Source organism: Ochlerotatus camptorhynchus, unplaced genomic scaffold, assembly GCF_037179485.1.
Source record: "Ochlerotatus camptorhynchus isolate MF236.1 unplaced genomic scaffold, CSIRO-AGI_Acam_v1.1 ptg000274l, whole genome shotgun sequence".
NCBI lineage: Eukaryota > Metazoa > Arthropoda > Insecta > Diptera > Culicidae > Ochlerotatus > Ochlerotatus camptorhynchus.
This window is the reverse complement of record NW_027040763.1, coordinates 3,609,314-3,625,417: the sequence shown is the minus strand read 5'-3', so window position 1 is coordinate 3,625,417 and position 16,104 is coordinate 3,609,314. Positions and strand designations below refer to the sequence as shown.

Below are 16,104 nucleotides of genomic sequence, written 5' to 3'. Positions count from 1 at the left end.
CAATCTAAAATAAGGCTTTCCGTAATGTACCTACCGTAAATCTCTGGTTAGACTAACATTGAGAAAGCCCAGTTGATTAAGTCCACCGCGTGTCAATTAACTCGTTCTATGTTAAGGCATGGAAGAAATTATGCCAAAAGTTTCGATAAATTCAAGACAGCTTCATGCGTTTCAGGAAGAATTCTAGGATCTTTAAGAAGTTCTGGGTATTTAATCGAAGATCTAAATGCTCCAGTACACACAAAAAACTTCAAATATATATTGGAAACATTACAGAATTCAAGAGATTTTCAGAGAAGTTTAAGGATTTTTTGAACAGTTCCATTTATTTCAGAAGAGTACTAAAAACTTCAGGGAAGTTTTAAGAACATCAGTGGAAGTCAGATAACCTCAAGGTGTTCAATGATGAAAATCTTAAGGCCAAATAAATCAGAGAAGTTTTGAAAAGTTTGGCTAATTTCATTTTTAGAGATTTTTCAGGTACTTAAAGGAAGATCAGAAAACTTCAAAGTAGTTCCATTAATTAAATGCAATACGTCAGACATAAAACATCGTAGCGTTTTGATCCACCGTTCACTGAAAAGCCAATACTGGAAAAAATAGCGTATTTTTAAGTTTCACACAGCAAAACAAGTTGTTGAATATTACATTGAAACTGCTGCAACCAGGTCAATCCATCGGATGTGTAATATCACATTGTACGATGTACATCGATTTTGCGAACAAAATTACATCCATTGATGTAATATTGTATCTGCTTTTCGCTATTACATCATTATTTCATACATCAGCTTGAATTACGTTGATCGATAATACATTTTTTTTCTGTGCATGTCGAGCTGATTGCAGACAAGTTTTACCCGTACCCTACACAGCAAAAAATTAATTTTAATATCACGTCAAATTGGATGCACTTCAATCGGGTCAAAAATATGGTGTAATATTACTTGCCAAAAAGGGTAAAATTATCATTAATACAGTGCATGTGCTGACATTACGTTGCTTTTACTGCATTTGTTTATTTGTGTGGCCATAAAAATTACATGAGATTTGCGACATGATTGAAGTGCATCCTCTTGGATGTAATATTAAAATTTATTTTTTGCTGTGTTGCTTTAATTAGAGAGATCTATATTGTGTTTACTAAATTACAATCCTTAAAAGCAGTGCATGGTTTTTAGTTAGACGGACGTTACACAAATGAAAAATTAGTTAGTTCTAAATTTACCATGGTGTACGGTCCAAATGTTGGGGATAATAACCGTTCACTATGAAACAGCTTGAACCCATTTGATGGTGGCCCAATTTTTTCACGGACACCCATTATCTATCTTTCTTGTGGTGCATTATTCCTACAACTAGGTTCAATCTATTTATTGTGGTGTTGTCAACGAATATTGCTGATTCCTCCTCTTTAAAATTCTTGCATTTTCTTTACTTCTGGGAAAAAATATGGTTTTCCAGAAAATGAGTAAGGATTTCGCATAAAAACAAACATAGTTTATGGTTTTTTGCTGATTTCCAAACGAATTAACTGAATGATTCATATGATGTTCAATGATCCATCTCTCCTAGCATTGTATTATCGTTACAGTTACCTTACGTAAACCAATTTACTCCTCTCCCTCAACTATAAATCAAAACAAGAACCTCCGAAAAGTTCTCATTCTCCGAAATTTCACTTCTCTCCCTACTTGACAGTCGCCGCTCGAACTCAACTCTCAAGCGTGACGATCATCGATCCGTCCAGAAAATCAAACCTCTCGAGAGATCCCCGTATAAAAACGTCGCGATCGCACCTCGTCTCAGCTCAGTTCGCAACCGTGTGCCGATAGTGAGGAAGTGCTGCTGTGTGAATTAAGAAGTAGCTGTTTCTTTTAATTGTGTGTGCAATATCATCATGTGGCTGATCAAATCAGCTGCGGTGTGCCTCGTTCTGGCCCTGCTGGCTCACACCGGCCACAGCCAGCAAACTACGGCCAAGGTTCTGTGTTATTACGATGGAGCCAACTTCCTGATCGAAGGTAAGTCAACAACCGGAGACGATAAAGGACTGGGCGACGACGACGAGAAACATGATGTCATCGACGCATTATGATACACCGGCTCTCTGCGTTGATCGGTGTGATTTGTGAGGTTCTTGTGTTTCCTCTATGGAGTTCTCACAGTGGCAAGTTATTTTGTACGTTAAAACTGAATTCTTACTTCAAAGATACGTTCTATTGTTGTCCACTGATTGCTGGCCTCAACCGCTGATTTCCGTAATGGCGGTTAGCTAACATATAAACCACACCATGGGAATGACTAACAAGTGACAATTGCCTCTAATTGTGATCTATTTTTGCTCACACTTGTCACGGCTTTACTTTAAAATATGAACTCGTGCCTCAAGCAAAATGACCTAATGAGCAGATTACCTTGTTTTGCCGGGCTCGGTGTTGATGCGTCTGGTTAACCGGTTTCCGGCTTTTTTGTGTGTTTTCGATGTCGTTGCTTTTGTGCGTTATCATAAAATTTGATTTTGGGAAGGTTATTATTTTTGAAAAACGGGATCCACTAGAACACGCTTATAGCGATTATGAAAGGTGTATAGATCGAGGGAGGTCATCGGAGGTTACTTGCAAACCGGGTTTTGCGCTTATCAGGCCGGGTGTATACAAACAATTTATGCACGCGATGGTCGATTCTTTAAGTGGACTACTAGCGATTCGCAAACTTGGAATACAGAATCGAAGAGTCTATCAGTAAAACAAGTACCGTAAAACGGGGTATCTTTAATAATACTCTATGCGCTTTCCCGAATTAGAATCATTGGTTCCAAATTGCAGCTTAGGGTATTTTCATTGATATCCTATGTAGTTTTTATATAATATGTGCTACATATTTTACGAACATATTTAAAAAAAAAATCGTGATTTTCGTCAGTTTAAAAAAACACTCAATCCATCACTTCTGAAATGTATTTCCGATATAACCATCACAAATTCAATGCTGTATTGTTATTGCTTAATCTAATCAAATCTAATCTAATCTAATCTAATACAAACGCAGCCAGTACGAGAAAGCATCCTGGAAAATGATTAGGTTAGATGAGGTCTAATCATTTTTCTTGTCTAATTGATGATTACAGCATATCTGAGATATAATATAAACATCAATACGGCCAGGCCTACTGCGTTTTATTTGCCGCAAAGATGATTCTTGGAAATGGGAACATTTCTTGAATCTACAGGGGTGGAAGGATGCGTGGACATACCGTACCAAACACTCCGATCAATGTTGTATTGTTATTGGTTATGATGTTTTCTGATAATATACTCAATAAAAGTTTCATATTTCAAGAACTAAATTGATTGAGTTTCACGCATTTTTGTTCTACCTTCAGTGAGCATTAACAAAGTAACCCCAAATCAAAATGCTGATGCTCGGCCACAAAACTAAAAAAAATATAGAGCAAATGCTTTAATTTCAAATAAACTCTAGGATCCTCGGCACATTGCTGTAAAAAATATTTAGAACATTCCTTAAAACATTATCAATGTTACCCCGTTTTACGGTATGCAACTTAAATTTTCATGTGTTGTGCAACAGCATCACCTCCAGCTGCAAACCACACAATGAAGGCACTATATTTGTGATTCAGAGATTGTGGTTTTTGTACGTGACCTATTTGTTTGAGGGTAGTTGTGTGGTAAATATTTACTTTTGATAATCAAATACTGCGAGACGTTAATGTATTCCTAGAAATCGTATCTTCCATTTGAATGGTAAACGGGGATTTTTTCTTCTTCTTAGGCGGTAATATTAATTGTAAGCACAACTCAACGAGCTTTGTATTTCAATAACACTAAACAGTTTGATGTGATAAATAATAATGCATTCCAGACTGGACATGAGATGAAACAGAATGTGAAATTAACTCTTCGAGGACCAAACTGAAAATGAGCTCGACACTTTTTTTTTCAAAATGACGTATCTCTGAGTCTATTTATTGTTTTCAAATATACCGTTGATAAACGGTTCCAAATTGTGACCTGATTAGCCTCCCATAATCGGAACTCCTTTGGTTTGAAACTGACAGTGTTTTCTTTATTCCACTGAGAGAAAATTTGGTTGATTTTCTTGTAGGAAATTTTCTCAGCTATAACTTTGCTGGGATCGGTTTTTAGTCAAGCAACAAATAAGATAGTTATAAGGGCAGGTGAACCAGTGGTAGTGGAACTAAGTTATTTTATTTATTATAAAATTAATGTTTTATATGCATACTATTTTTAAACGCCAATATTAGCTTCCAATATTTAGCTTGCTTGAACAATATAACATTGTGAATAAATTGTATGATTATTTGGCAAACACTGTTACAGTAGTTGTGATAATTGCTAACTTTGGTTCCTTATAATAGTGGAACGCACTGGTTTCATATGGGTTCTTCTATTAAAGGAACGCTTTCTCAACTATAGGTGCAAAGGAATCAAAATCTTAAGGAAAATAATGGTTTTTCCGTATATTTTGGGCTAATTTTAGGTTTGAAATGTGCAAATCTGCTTTATTTTATGAGAACACCCGATGAAAAATAAAGTTTTCCGATTAACCATAATTATTCCGGCATCACCCTCCTACCACAGCTGTAGTTATACCACGAATTTTTTGTGGGAAAACAAACATACATAAATTGATGACTACAAAATGTTTTTTGTTTTTGAAAAATTCAAAATGGTGGCTCTCGTCGGCCTCTGCGCACGAAACAATGTCCACTGCTGTCAATTGTAGGGCCTTCCGTGGTAAACTGAAATGAGTAACTGTCATATATCATGAAACTACATAAAATTTCCTACGGCATATACCTAACCTAAACAAATTTTTAACGAAAAAACCTAACCTAAAATGTCTCATATAATTGAAATGAAATTTTAGACACAGTTGTAAAAAACTGAATTGCTTTTTCAGAATAAATACACACTGAATATGAAATATCCATAAAAATAATTTTAAAAAACTGCTTAAACTACAATAACAAAAAAGTACATTTTTAAGAATGTTTAACTTATGTTCATTAGAAATCTTATAAAAAATACTAAATTTTCAGAAATGGACACAACGCACAATTCAAATTTTATCCAAAATTTAATAATATTAACTTTAATTATAAAAAATTTCAACTTTTTTTTCACGCATTTTTATGTGATTTGTTGAACGTAAGAAATGATTTTCAGGACTAAAAATATGTTTTGAGACAAAACGGCCGCCCAAACTGAACCAAGTTGTCGCAAATCAAAAATTATGCGAAGTTTTATGTAATTTGGAGAGGGAAAAATAAAATCGATTTGTCAGTTGGCTCAGCTTTCAAAGCACGGAGCAGAAATCCAAATTTCCCCAAAAATACATTCTTTTGCGAATTCAAACCCAACAATTCTAGATAAAAAAAAATGGAACAACCAAATGTAAACAATGACTTTAAACTCAAATTTATCGAGAGCCAAAATACATTCAAGCAATCTAACACTAGCATAGCGCAAACTTCCTCCATGGGCGGAGACGAACCAGTCCAGGGCTGAAAGTCTCCTTAATAAAGGTATAAAAAATAAAACTTCCTCCATAGAATGGCATTGTTAGTTTTCATGGGTGTGTTTTGAGTCTCGAGAAATTTGCGTTTAAAGTCATTGTTTACATTTGACTGTTCCACCTATTTCATTTGTTGGTCTAGAATTGTGCGCGCTAAAAAAATCTACATATGGTCTATTCTTTAAAATCTTAGCCAAACTATCAAATGGCATTACAAAAATCCCACTTGGAAGAAAAAGCAAACCAAATTACCATGGAAATATGGGATTTTGGGAATTTAAGCCTAGTTTTCCTAACACATGAGCGTGCTAATAAAATCAACTGGCAGTATGGATTCAGCAAGGTTTCCTAGCTTTTAAAGGGCAGAGCAAATATCAAACTTGGCAGAACAGGCAAACCAAATTTTGATGAAAATACATTCTTTTTTAAAGTGAAAACCGGTTTTCTGCCCGTGCTAAACAAATCTACATGTGGATTCATCTTGGTCCTTTCTATAAAATTCAAGGCTAACTTTCAAATGGTAGAGCAAGTGAATCAAATTTCCGTAAAAATTCGTACTTTTGTGAACACGGTTTTCTCAAAAATTGTTCGTGCTAATAAAAACCTTTCGTCACGAACAGGCTTCCAATAGTACAGCCTTCTCGCGGCAGTTGGTTTATACCTGAATTGACTGTTGCTTTGTGTGCTTTACTACCGCTTGCTACCGTCAGGGTTGCCAAAAGCAAATATGTGTTTTTGCTTATAAAAATCTTTTCATCTGTATTTCTTCTTCGAAAAATCTGTATCAATATCTGTATAGTTTTAATATTGCGTATTTCGCTCCAAAATGAACGAAGAAGTGTTGGAAGTGCGGTATCGGTTATAAAACAGCGCTTTTGCATCAAATCGTATTAATACATTTTGCGCCGAATACATTAATAGCGGTAAGCTTCAACTTGGATTTACTTTTAATACCGTTCCTGTTTGGAAAATCTGCCAAATATTTGCTTTAGATTGAATTGGTTAATAGCACCGTCGATACCAAATCAACCCAACATTCGTTATAGGGATTTTTTTTTCCTTTGGTTTGTTTTTTTCCGTCGATCTTGTTTTCCGTGCTGAGCACCAATGCTACCGACGTGCCAGGAAGGCAGCTCCCACACCTGGACCCTACCTATCGACCCATCAACTCATGAACCGGGGACCAACGGCTTTACTTCCAATCCGAAGGAAGGCGTGATCAGATATGTTATGCCTCAGAACATCCCGGCGGCGCCGACTGGGATTGAACCCTGGCCTGCTGGGGTGAGAGGTAATCACGCTTACCACTACACCACCGGCGCCGTTTTTTTTATTGGGATTTAAACTGAGGATAATATCAGTTGGTGCTTACCGCCATAAGATCATTCTAGATTAGTAATAAAAAAAAAACAAAGTACATATATGCAATTTGTGACAGTGCTGTCATGCAGTTGTGTGTGCCCGATTACTTCACCCCGGTAATCCAGTTCATTGAGTTCTACACTCTAGAGGCAAGGTTACGGTAAAATGAAAGTAAGACTCACGCAAACATTTAGCTGAATTAAAGACATACCTCAAAATATCTGTATATACTTTTACCCAATCAAAAAATCTGTATATCTGTATATCTGTATATACAGATTCTTGGTTTAAAAACTGCTAAAAAATCTGTATAAATGCATATTATTCTGTATTTTTGGCATCCCTGGCTACCGTACGTTCAGATCTGAATTCGAAGTGTATTGGCAACAGCGCACGCACGAAAGAATGAAAGCTGTATTAGAACAGTCGCATCTATACCCGCTTTGCAAAAATCATCGTGCTTGGAACGTAGTGAACCGAATGGGCTGTATTTTCACATTTCTTTATGACCAGGTTTTCAATGTTTCTGTCGTCATGACAGCCTTCACAAACCGACGACATCCCTCAGCTTACTCAAGTGGCTGTCTCGAAAAGGCTGTCACTAGACATTATATACAGTTGATATACGGCAGTGGAGTATGGAAGAAACCCAGAAGAATGATCCCGAACAGACATGTCTGCCCGATGTCGAATCAATGTAAGGTCAATTTATTATCGACGTCGGCCAAATGTCGGGTCGATGTCGGCTCAATTCTGTGTTTATGTCGGGTCAATGCAAACAAAATTTCAAATACAGCAGCAACGAATCGGCAGTTTGACAGACTGCTTGTTGTATGTACGAGTAACGTTACGAAAGACCATCCGAGGCTGTCATAGCCGAACGAACAAAATACATGACTAAGAACGAGCTGTCGTGTACTGAACAAGACGGCAACATTGCATATCGTATAACAGCCTCACTGTGGTCTGTCGCTTATAGCTCAATCTCAAGGCTGTCGTAGGAAAAAGAAAGCGACAGCCGTTGAAATACTGTCATGAGGCGGTACTTTTGGTATGCCTGGTCACGAATGGATTCAACTTGATCCATTATTTAAAATTCAAGCCGAACTTTCAAAGAGAGGGGTAGAAATTCAACTTGGCAGAACAGGCAATCTAATTTTTCAAGAAATGCATACTTTTATGAGTGTTTAAAAAAATATGCTGCAACGCATGGAATTAGGATCATTCTTTAAAATTCAAGCCTATCTTCGAAAGAGTGGCGCAAAAATCGAACTCAGCAGAACAGACAATCCTAGTTTTAATGAAAATCCTTTCTTTTGTGCATTTAATCCTAGTTTTCTCAACAATTGTGAGTGCTAGAAAACTTGAAGCACCAACTCTGGTCCCTCTCCCCCTTGTAGCGTATATTTTTCTACATGGTTGGTCACCCTAAAATGCTACGTGATTTAACGATCTTCCCTAAATAGCGTTGCTGACCTTGCATCTCGGTTTATCATTTCTTCCCTATACCGTTGAAGTTGGGGTAAAATTGTCTTAAACAATTTGAAGCTTTGCAAGAAAAGTGTTTAACGACATCCTGTATAAGTCATCTGAACGTGACTCAAACAAGAAATTAATCATTTTGTCAAGCTTCTGCATTCATGTTCCATCAGATGTCACTACTATTGTTTGCGGTGACATCTATCGGAAACTAGACACAATCTGTTTTCCTATAATTGTTCACAGAGGACACTGCAGTGCAAAACATGTCTGGTACCTCTATATATGCATTTAGATTATTATTCGAAGTCCCTCCTTTTTTACACATTCTGCACACCAAATAGCTCACCCCACACATAATTTTCCGCCGAATTATATGTATGGGGCGGGGCATAAAGTATCTTTTGCGCAGAATATGGCAAAAAGGAGGGACTTAAAATGTAAAAGCAAATGCATATATAGAGGTACCAGACATGTTTTGTAGTGTCAGGTACTCTATTTTGTAATCTGTGAAAGGGAAATCACAAATCGAGTGTGAACAAAATACATGGCATGTTGAGAGATTGAGCTCGGGAGAGAGAATTTCTCTCTCAAATTTGAATTGTTTTGGTTCTCTGGGGACTGGTAGTAAAGCAGGTAAAATTGTATGGGGAAAAATCATTTTTATTTAATTGTAGCTTGTTAAGCATTAATTTCCGGGAAAAAACTGAACGACAAAGCCCCTGAATAATTTTTTTAGGTTGTCGTTCACTTTTTTTTGACCTGAATATGCACCGAAAGTGAATTATTCCCAGTTCTCTCAATTTCTATATGGGGATTTTTATCACTTCCTACCAGCGGAACAGCGCCATCTCTGTGGAAAATGGTCGAACAAAATGATTAATTGAAATTAAATGTCAGGGTTAAAAACTCAATTGTTCTGGAGCACCCTACACACTTCGTTTTTTCTACCGAGCTCGGCTATGTAAATCTCGGAAAAACAAAAAAAAATTTCTGAGATCTCAGCAAACATTTCATTTGTTTGCTGAGATTCAGATAAGCATTATCCTAGACTCAGCAATCAAATGTAACTTTTGCTGAGATCTCAGTGAAACTTATTTTTGCGGAGATTTGCACAGCCGAGCTCGGTAGCAAAAACTAAGCGTGTAAATCAATTCGGATAATTTGCTCGAAAATAAGAACTTGCAGAGATTGGAAACATTTTCATTTGAACAAGGTTGCTTGAAATTTACTCAGTTGGTGTTTAATTTCAATGATAAGAAAGTTAGTTTTATATTATCAATTAATATCAGGACCACCCTAGTTTATGCAAAGGTCAAAAGAAGGAAAAATTAATGTAAACAAGGACACCCCAAACGTCCAAAACTTATGGCAAAAGCACAAGAACTTTTGTCTTGCAATATTCCCATCATCCCGATTGTGCTGTGTGCATCTATACTAATTTTCTCCATAAAACTGTAGAAATTCTATACAGAAATCTACTGGGACTCACTCTAAAATTATTCTCAGCATTCTCTTCGTATTTTTCAAAACTATCTTGTGGAAGTATTTTCCCAAATCATTTTTGAATTTGCTCCGCATTCCTTAAGACCTATCCTCAGAATGTCATTCGTTATGAATTCTCCACGGATCCTGAGGAATGTGGACCTGTTACCTGTATAAAGAAAAGAGAAGGATTAGTAATTTCCATTCAATTCCACTAACTTAATTGCGTATCCTTATCCTTATCCGAAACGTGAATTTCGACGCCGCTGTCTTGTACTAATACTCGAGTATTTGTCATGACGAAATACGAACTGGCGTAAATCCTTCTCTCTTTCTTTTTCCACGGAATTTTCTTGAAACTTGTTACTGTCATATCTCGTAAACCGATCTAATCATACTAATTCGTTTATTATCGGGGTTAACACCAGTTCCAACCCAGTGCGAAACCGAACTTTTTGTCAGTGTGAACCTCAACCTGAGCTAGGTTTTAAAAACAAACGAGCAAACTGACGTTTGTCAGAAAACAAGCAGACCCAATCTCCAGGTTGGAACTGAATAATAAACGAATTCGCTATAAGTACACTGCGCAACCTTTATCCATGCACCTATACAATGCATGATATCAGTGTTTTTTGCGCATTAACTTAAGTCTTTTTACGCCACTAAAGCACATGGCCATGCCTTGTGTACCTTCTGCCTCGAAATGTGTACTTCAACCACGCGCAAAAAACACACTTTTGAAACATGATTTTTATCATTAATTTCCTTGGATATTTTCAAAATGGTTATCCATCACTAGAAAAAGCATTAGTAAAGGAAAATCATAATTCGAATCAATTGAAATTTTCTATTTTTATTCGCTTGAAAAAATACCGCTCATTTTTCGGAGATTTGACGTGGCTGCTATTGGGTTAAAGACGTAAGCAATTATTTGTTACTTAATTTATCGACCTTTTAATATTTTGATTTAATTTTAAATTACAGCATTACAAATACTCATATATCCATATCTAATCCCATATTTTTTTTTAATCCCATCTCTCCAGGTCTCGGCAAAGTTTCCCTGACTGACATCGAAGCGGCCCTGCCCTTCTGTACCCATCTGGTGTACGGCTTCGCCGCTGTCGACCCGGATTCCAACAAAGCCGTGAGCCGTAATGCCAACCTAGATCTGGACACCGGCAAGGGCAACTACCGCCTGGTCACCGCCCTCAAACGCAAATTCCCCGGCCTCAAGGTCCTGCTGGGAATCGGTGGCTATCGTTTCTCGGCCGCTTCTCCAAAGTACCTGGAACTGCTGGAATCCGGAGCCGCTCGCATCACCTTCATCAACAGTGTCTACTCGATTGTGAAGACGTACGATTTCGATGGTATCGATCTGGCCTGGCAGTTCCCACAGAACAAACCCAAGAAGATCCGCTCCTCCCCTGGCAAACTGTGGCATGGATTCAAGAAAGTCTTCTCCGGCGATAGCGCCTTGGATGAGAAGGTCGACGAACACCGCGAGGAATTTACTGCTTTGTTGCGTGAAATGAAGAATGCCTTCCGCTCGGATGGATATCAGTTGGGAATTACCGTTCTGCCACACGTGAATGCTTCCATGTTCATGGACATTCCAGCCATTGTCAACTATCTGGACTTTGTTAACATTGAGGCCTACGATATGCAAACCCCCGAACGTAACAAGAAGGAAGCTGACTTCTATGCTCCGATCTATGAACTCACCGACCGCGTGCCCGGAAACAATGTCGATGGATTGGTCAAGCTCTGGTAGGAGTAAAATTTCTCACTAAATCGAATTATTTTCTAACCGATTTATTTTCTCAGGTTGAACAACCACGCTCCGGCATCGAAGCTCATCGTGAGCATCCCAACTCACGGCCGTGGATGGAAGATGAACGAAGATTCGGGCCTGACCGGAGTTCCTCCTCTGCCGGCAGATGGTGCTGCCCCAGCTGGTCCCCAACTGCAGCAGGAAGGATTCTACTCATGGGCTGAAACGTGTGCCAAGCTGCCCAACCCAAGTAACACCGCTCTGAAGGGTGCCGATGGTCCACTGCGCAAGGTGGGAGATCCCACGAAGCGATTTGGCTCTTATGCGTACCGTTTGCCCGACAGCAGCGGTGAGCATGGAATTTGGGTTAGTTATGAGGATCCGGAGTCCGCTGGCAACAAGGCTGCCTATGTGAAGGCCAAGGGATTGGGCGGCATTGCGCTCAACGATTTGGCTTTTGACGATTTCCGGGGAAGCTGTGCCGGTGAAAAGTACCCGATTTTGAGGGCTGCTAAGTATAGGCTATAAGGTGAGACGTGAATGACCAGTAATTGACATGTTTTGTAAGAGTTGATCTTGATTGAGCAATAAAGTTGTTAATTTGATGCAAGGATTTTTTTCGTTCTGGTAATTACCACCAAAGAGTTCCTCATTTATCATAAAAACATTTGAAAGATGCCATTGTGGGCTCGAGTTCCAGATTTTGGTCGTTGAGATGTACTGAGTCAATAAGCCATTGATTGCGGCCAATCAATGCTTGCGTTCATTTCATTTATACACCCTCAAACTGTATTCAAATGCATTTACGATAAGAAATAACCTCTCCTCAACCTCTATACAACCAAATCTGGCAAACTTAGTCAGCTACTTATGGCTGTTGGGACGGCCAAGCCTCGAAAATCTTAAAGTCATACTCCTAACTTCTTAGTCAAAACGTTTCAATTGCCACCCTCGATATTATGAAACCTTTGCTACCGACAAACTTGAAAACAATCTGGCAACGCTTCGAAGAGGTTCAAGAACGTTAGCTTCCCACCCCGAGTTCAGATTGACGGTGACGAAATCGAGGTGGTGAACGAATGTTGGGTATTTCTTGATAGAGCTAGAATTAGGACGTAACAGCCTTTGTAAACAATGACTTTTCTCGTTGATTTCTAGAAATTTAAGGCACGCCATCACAAACCAACATATCCATCGGGTAGGAGAAGTCTTCCTCTACTCGATAGTGATGTCGATTTTCCAGGGAGAGGCATGACTTTCAAGAAATCATCGAGAGAAGTCATTGTTTACAAAAGCTGTTGCGCCCTAATTTCTGCTCTATCAAGATTTAGGCTCACTAGTGACCACCGATAATGATAGCAGCAGATAAATTCAAAGACGGATTATGACAGGGAATCGTGCCTAGATTGAACTCTGAAGGTCGTATAAAATTCGCCGCTGCACGAAGTTGGCTCTCTGCAAGACGCTGATTACCCAGCAAACAATTTTAGCTACATACTAGGTTAAACAGGCTAAAACTAGCTGTGTAAGCCAATATTTGGGTGTATAAGCTAATCTGCAGCTAAAATTACCTGGCCTAAGCTCGTGGAGATCCAACGGCTGTTTTCGAACGGAACCCGAGCATGAACGAATATCTCGATACCTTAAATTGGTATGGATGAGCCTGACATAAGAGGTAAAATACCTAAAAATAATACCTAAAAAATGTTCCCACAATACCATTCCAATACCAAATTATGATACCAGGTATTTACAAAGTATTTTCCATGTAATTTTTTGGTATCATTCTTTGGTATTTTACCTCTTATGCCATGCTGGTTAATACCAAATTTTGATATCAGATCAGAATTAGGTATTCATTACACAGCAAAAAAATAATTTTGATTTCACGTCAAAGTGGATGCACTACAATCATGTCGAAAATATGGTGTAATATTACTTGCTAAAAAGGACAAAATTATCATTAATACAATGCATGAACTGACATTACGCTGCTTTTACTGCATTTGTTTATTTATGTGGTCATAAAAATTACATGAAATTTTCGACATGATTGTAGTGCATCCACTTTGATGTGATATCAAAATTATTTTTTTGCTGTGTAGTTATTTTCTCCTGCTCGGGAAGGTGTTGCGGACCATCTACAGTGGAGTGCAGATGGAAGACGGAACGTGGAAGATGCGAATGTACCAAGAAATTGCACCACCAGGCTACCCGAGCAAAGTAAAATAACAACCTGATCATTTTGAAAACAAGTCTTGATATTCCAGATATCATTTTGTTGTCAGTTGTTATCGCATAACTAGTTTGGTTATCAGTCTCGACTAATTTTGTTATAGATATCCGAGCAAAGGATTATACCAAATTGATAACAAGTTCTGATACCCGCCCAAGTAACATTTTAAGTTTTATGAAATACTACAAAGCAATTATAAAACAACATTCATATAACCCTGGACAAGGCTATTCTGTCATTAATGCATCCACCATAACCTCATTAAGACTAGAATATGACTAGTTGGCCCACCCTGGAGAAGGTTCTGAAGGGTGTATTCTCGAAGCTCTTCAAGATTGATTTACTGCAAAAGGTTGTATGACGAACGCATTGAGAACCATTTGAAAGCTACAATAAAAGCTATTTAGCAACAATAAAAACCCTTTCCAAGCCGTTTCCTCTAGCCGCATGCTGAATCCACTAAGAAAGCATCAATCAAGATAGAAAAGGATTTATGAATCCGATCATATAAAAATAATTAAAATAGAAACTGATGGTATAAAAATCTTGTTGAATATACTAATTTATTACAATAGTTCTAAAACTAGTGCCATATTAAATTTTATGTGAAATGTACGTGAAAACATAGAAAAAATTAAGTCCACCCTCGTAAAACGTCGATGTGACCAATTATTTAACATTGTAAAAAAAATATATTCTTCAGATCGAGCTTGACCGAGATTTTTTTTTATTACTTTCGCATTTAAATGTTTGCTCATTGCTAAATTTACCAAAATATAGTTATATCTAAGCGGGGGCGACCCCGGCCTAGTGGTTAACATCCATACCTCTCACGCCAAAGTCACGAGTTCAAATCTCACCCCCGGACAAGTCACGAATGACCCAAGAGTGATAAAGTGACTATAATAAAAAAAAAAAGTTATGTCTAAGGAAATATTGATTGAAAATCGAAGATTGTAAAAAACAAGCAAACAAATTGTAACAATTGGCATAAAAGTTGATTTTAATGGGTCATTTGTGAAAAAGTTGTTTTGCTTTCAAGAATTCCTTAACAAATTAATAAGGTTTTAAAATTGCTTTTATGAAGAAAACTTGCAGGCTAAATTGTATTTATCTAAAGCCACTTTGCTTGATCCTAACCCGTTCAGATTTATGGCAGCATTTATGGAGGCAAAGTTGCCTGCAAAAAGTTAAACTTTAAAGTTTGTTTATCTTTCGATAGTTGCGCTGTGAGATCCAGGATTCTTCCAGGCGGTTTTCTCCCGATGGATTGGGAGCAGTTACTCCGATTATTTGCGATACTAGTTTTACAACATTGCGCTTTTCGAACAGCTGGAAGCGCAATCGTTCCCGAAAAAGATCCCCTTCTTCCGGATGGTTACAGAAGTGCACCATCCAACGATGCAGAGATGTACGGTTGAATGAAATTTTCGAAGAGTCTTTCGCCGAATAAAATCGCTGCTTTGGATCGGAAACCAGCTGATCTGCGCTAACTAACAGTTTCAGTGGTTTGTTGTCGGTTGTTATTTTGATAGTCATCGCAAGATCTGGAGAAGGCTGGTATGTTTTTCAACTTTAGACAATGTTTTATGAGTTCGAGGGCCCCGCTCACTTTACTCTTCTCCGACAGATGGTCAGCCGTTAGTGGTGTGCTGGTTCTTCCAAAGAAGTAAATTTATCTGAAATTGACTTGATTTTTTCATCCTACTTCGTCTATCCTTCGAGATTTCCTTGTCATAAATGTGGCATTTATTAACTATGAGGAACCATCTTTTAAGCTCAATTTGTAAACAAAGTAATTGGGGAGTTAATGATGCTTTTTAAAAAGGCTGAAAAGCAACAATAAATGCTTTTTTCTCTAATGCAAAACCTAATTGTTTTATGGTTGCTTTTATAATAATAGAACACGTTTATAAAGTATTTTATCATGACATTAATAAACAATTGCTAATGACGTTTATGCTTGAATTACAGAACAGTTTTAAGGAGGGATTGATAACTTTTTTAAATTTATTTTTAAAACAAGGCAGTTTTTCACTTTCTTGCCAGACTATAAAAGGTTTTCAAAACAGCAAAAAGCTAAATTTCTAAGCAGGAATGTTTTACACTTTAAAATGCTACATTTAAACTAAATGGATTGTTCATTGCCCTTATAAAACCATCATAAATCAGAGTGGATGCTAAATGGTTACTGAATTGTTACTTG

General features: G+C 37.7%; 1 protein-coding gene across 1 annotated transcript in view; it reads left to right on the top strand.

Moving 5' to 3' along the window:
• The first annotated feature begins 1,812 nt into the window (after nucleotides 1-1,812).
• LOC135705716 (chitinase-like protein Idgf4) overlaps nucleotides 1,813-16,104 on the top strand; it is a 300,438-nt gene continuing 286,146 nt past the window's right edge. Inside the window, exons 1-3 of the mRNA XM_065227554.1 lie at nucleotides 1,813-2,024; nucleotides 10,935-11,658; nucleotides 11,716-12,257. Coding sequence (XP_065083626.1) covers nucleotides 1,901-2,024; nucleotides 10,935-11,658; nucleotides 11,716-12,190 — 1,323 coding nt within the window. The 5' untranslated portion in view covers nucleotides 1,813-1,900 and the 3' untranslated portion in view covers nucleotides 12,191-12,257. The remainder of the gene's footprint in view (nucleotides 2,025-10,934; nucleotides 11,659-11,715; nucleotides 12,258-16,104) is intronic.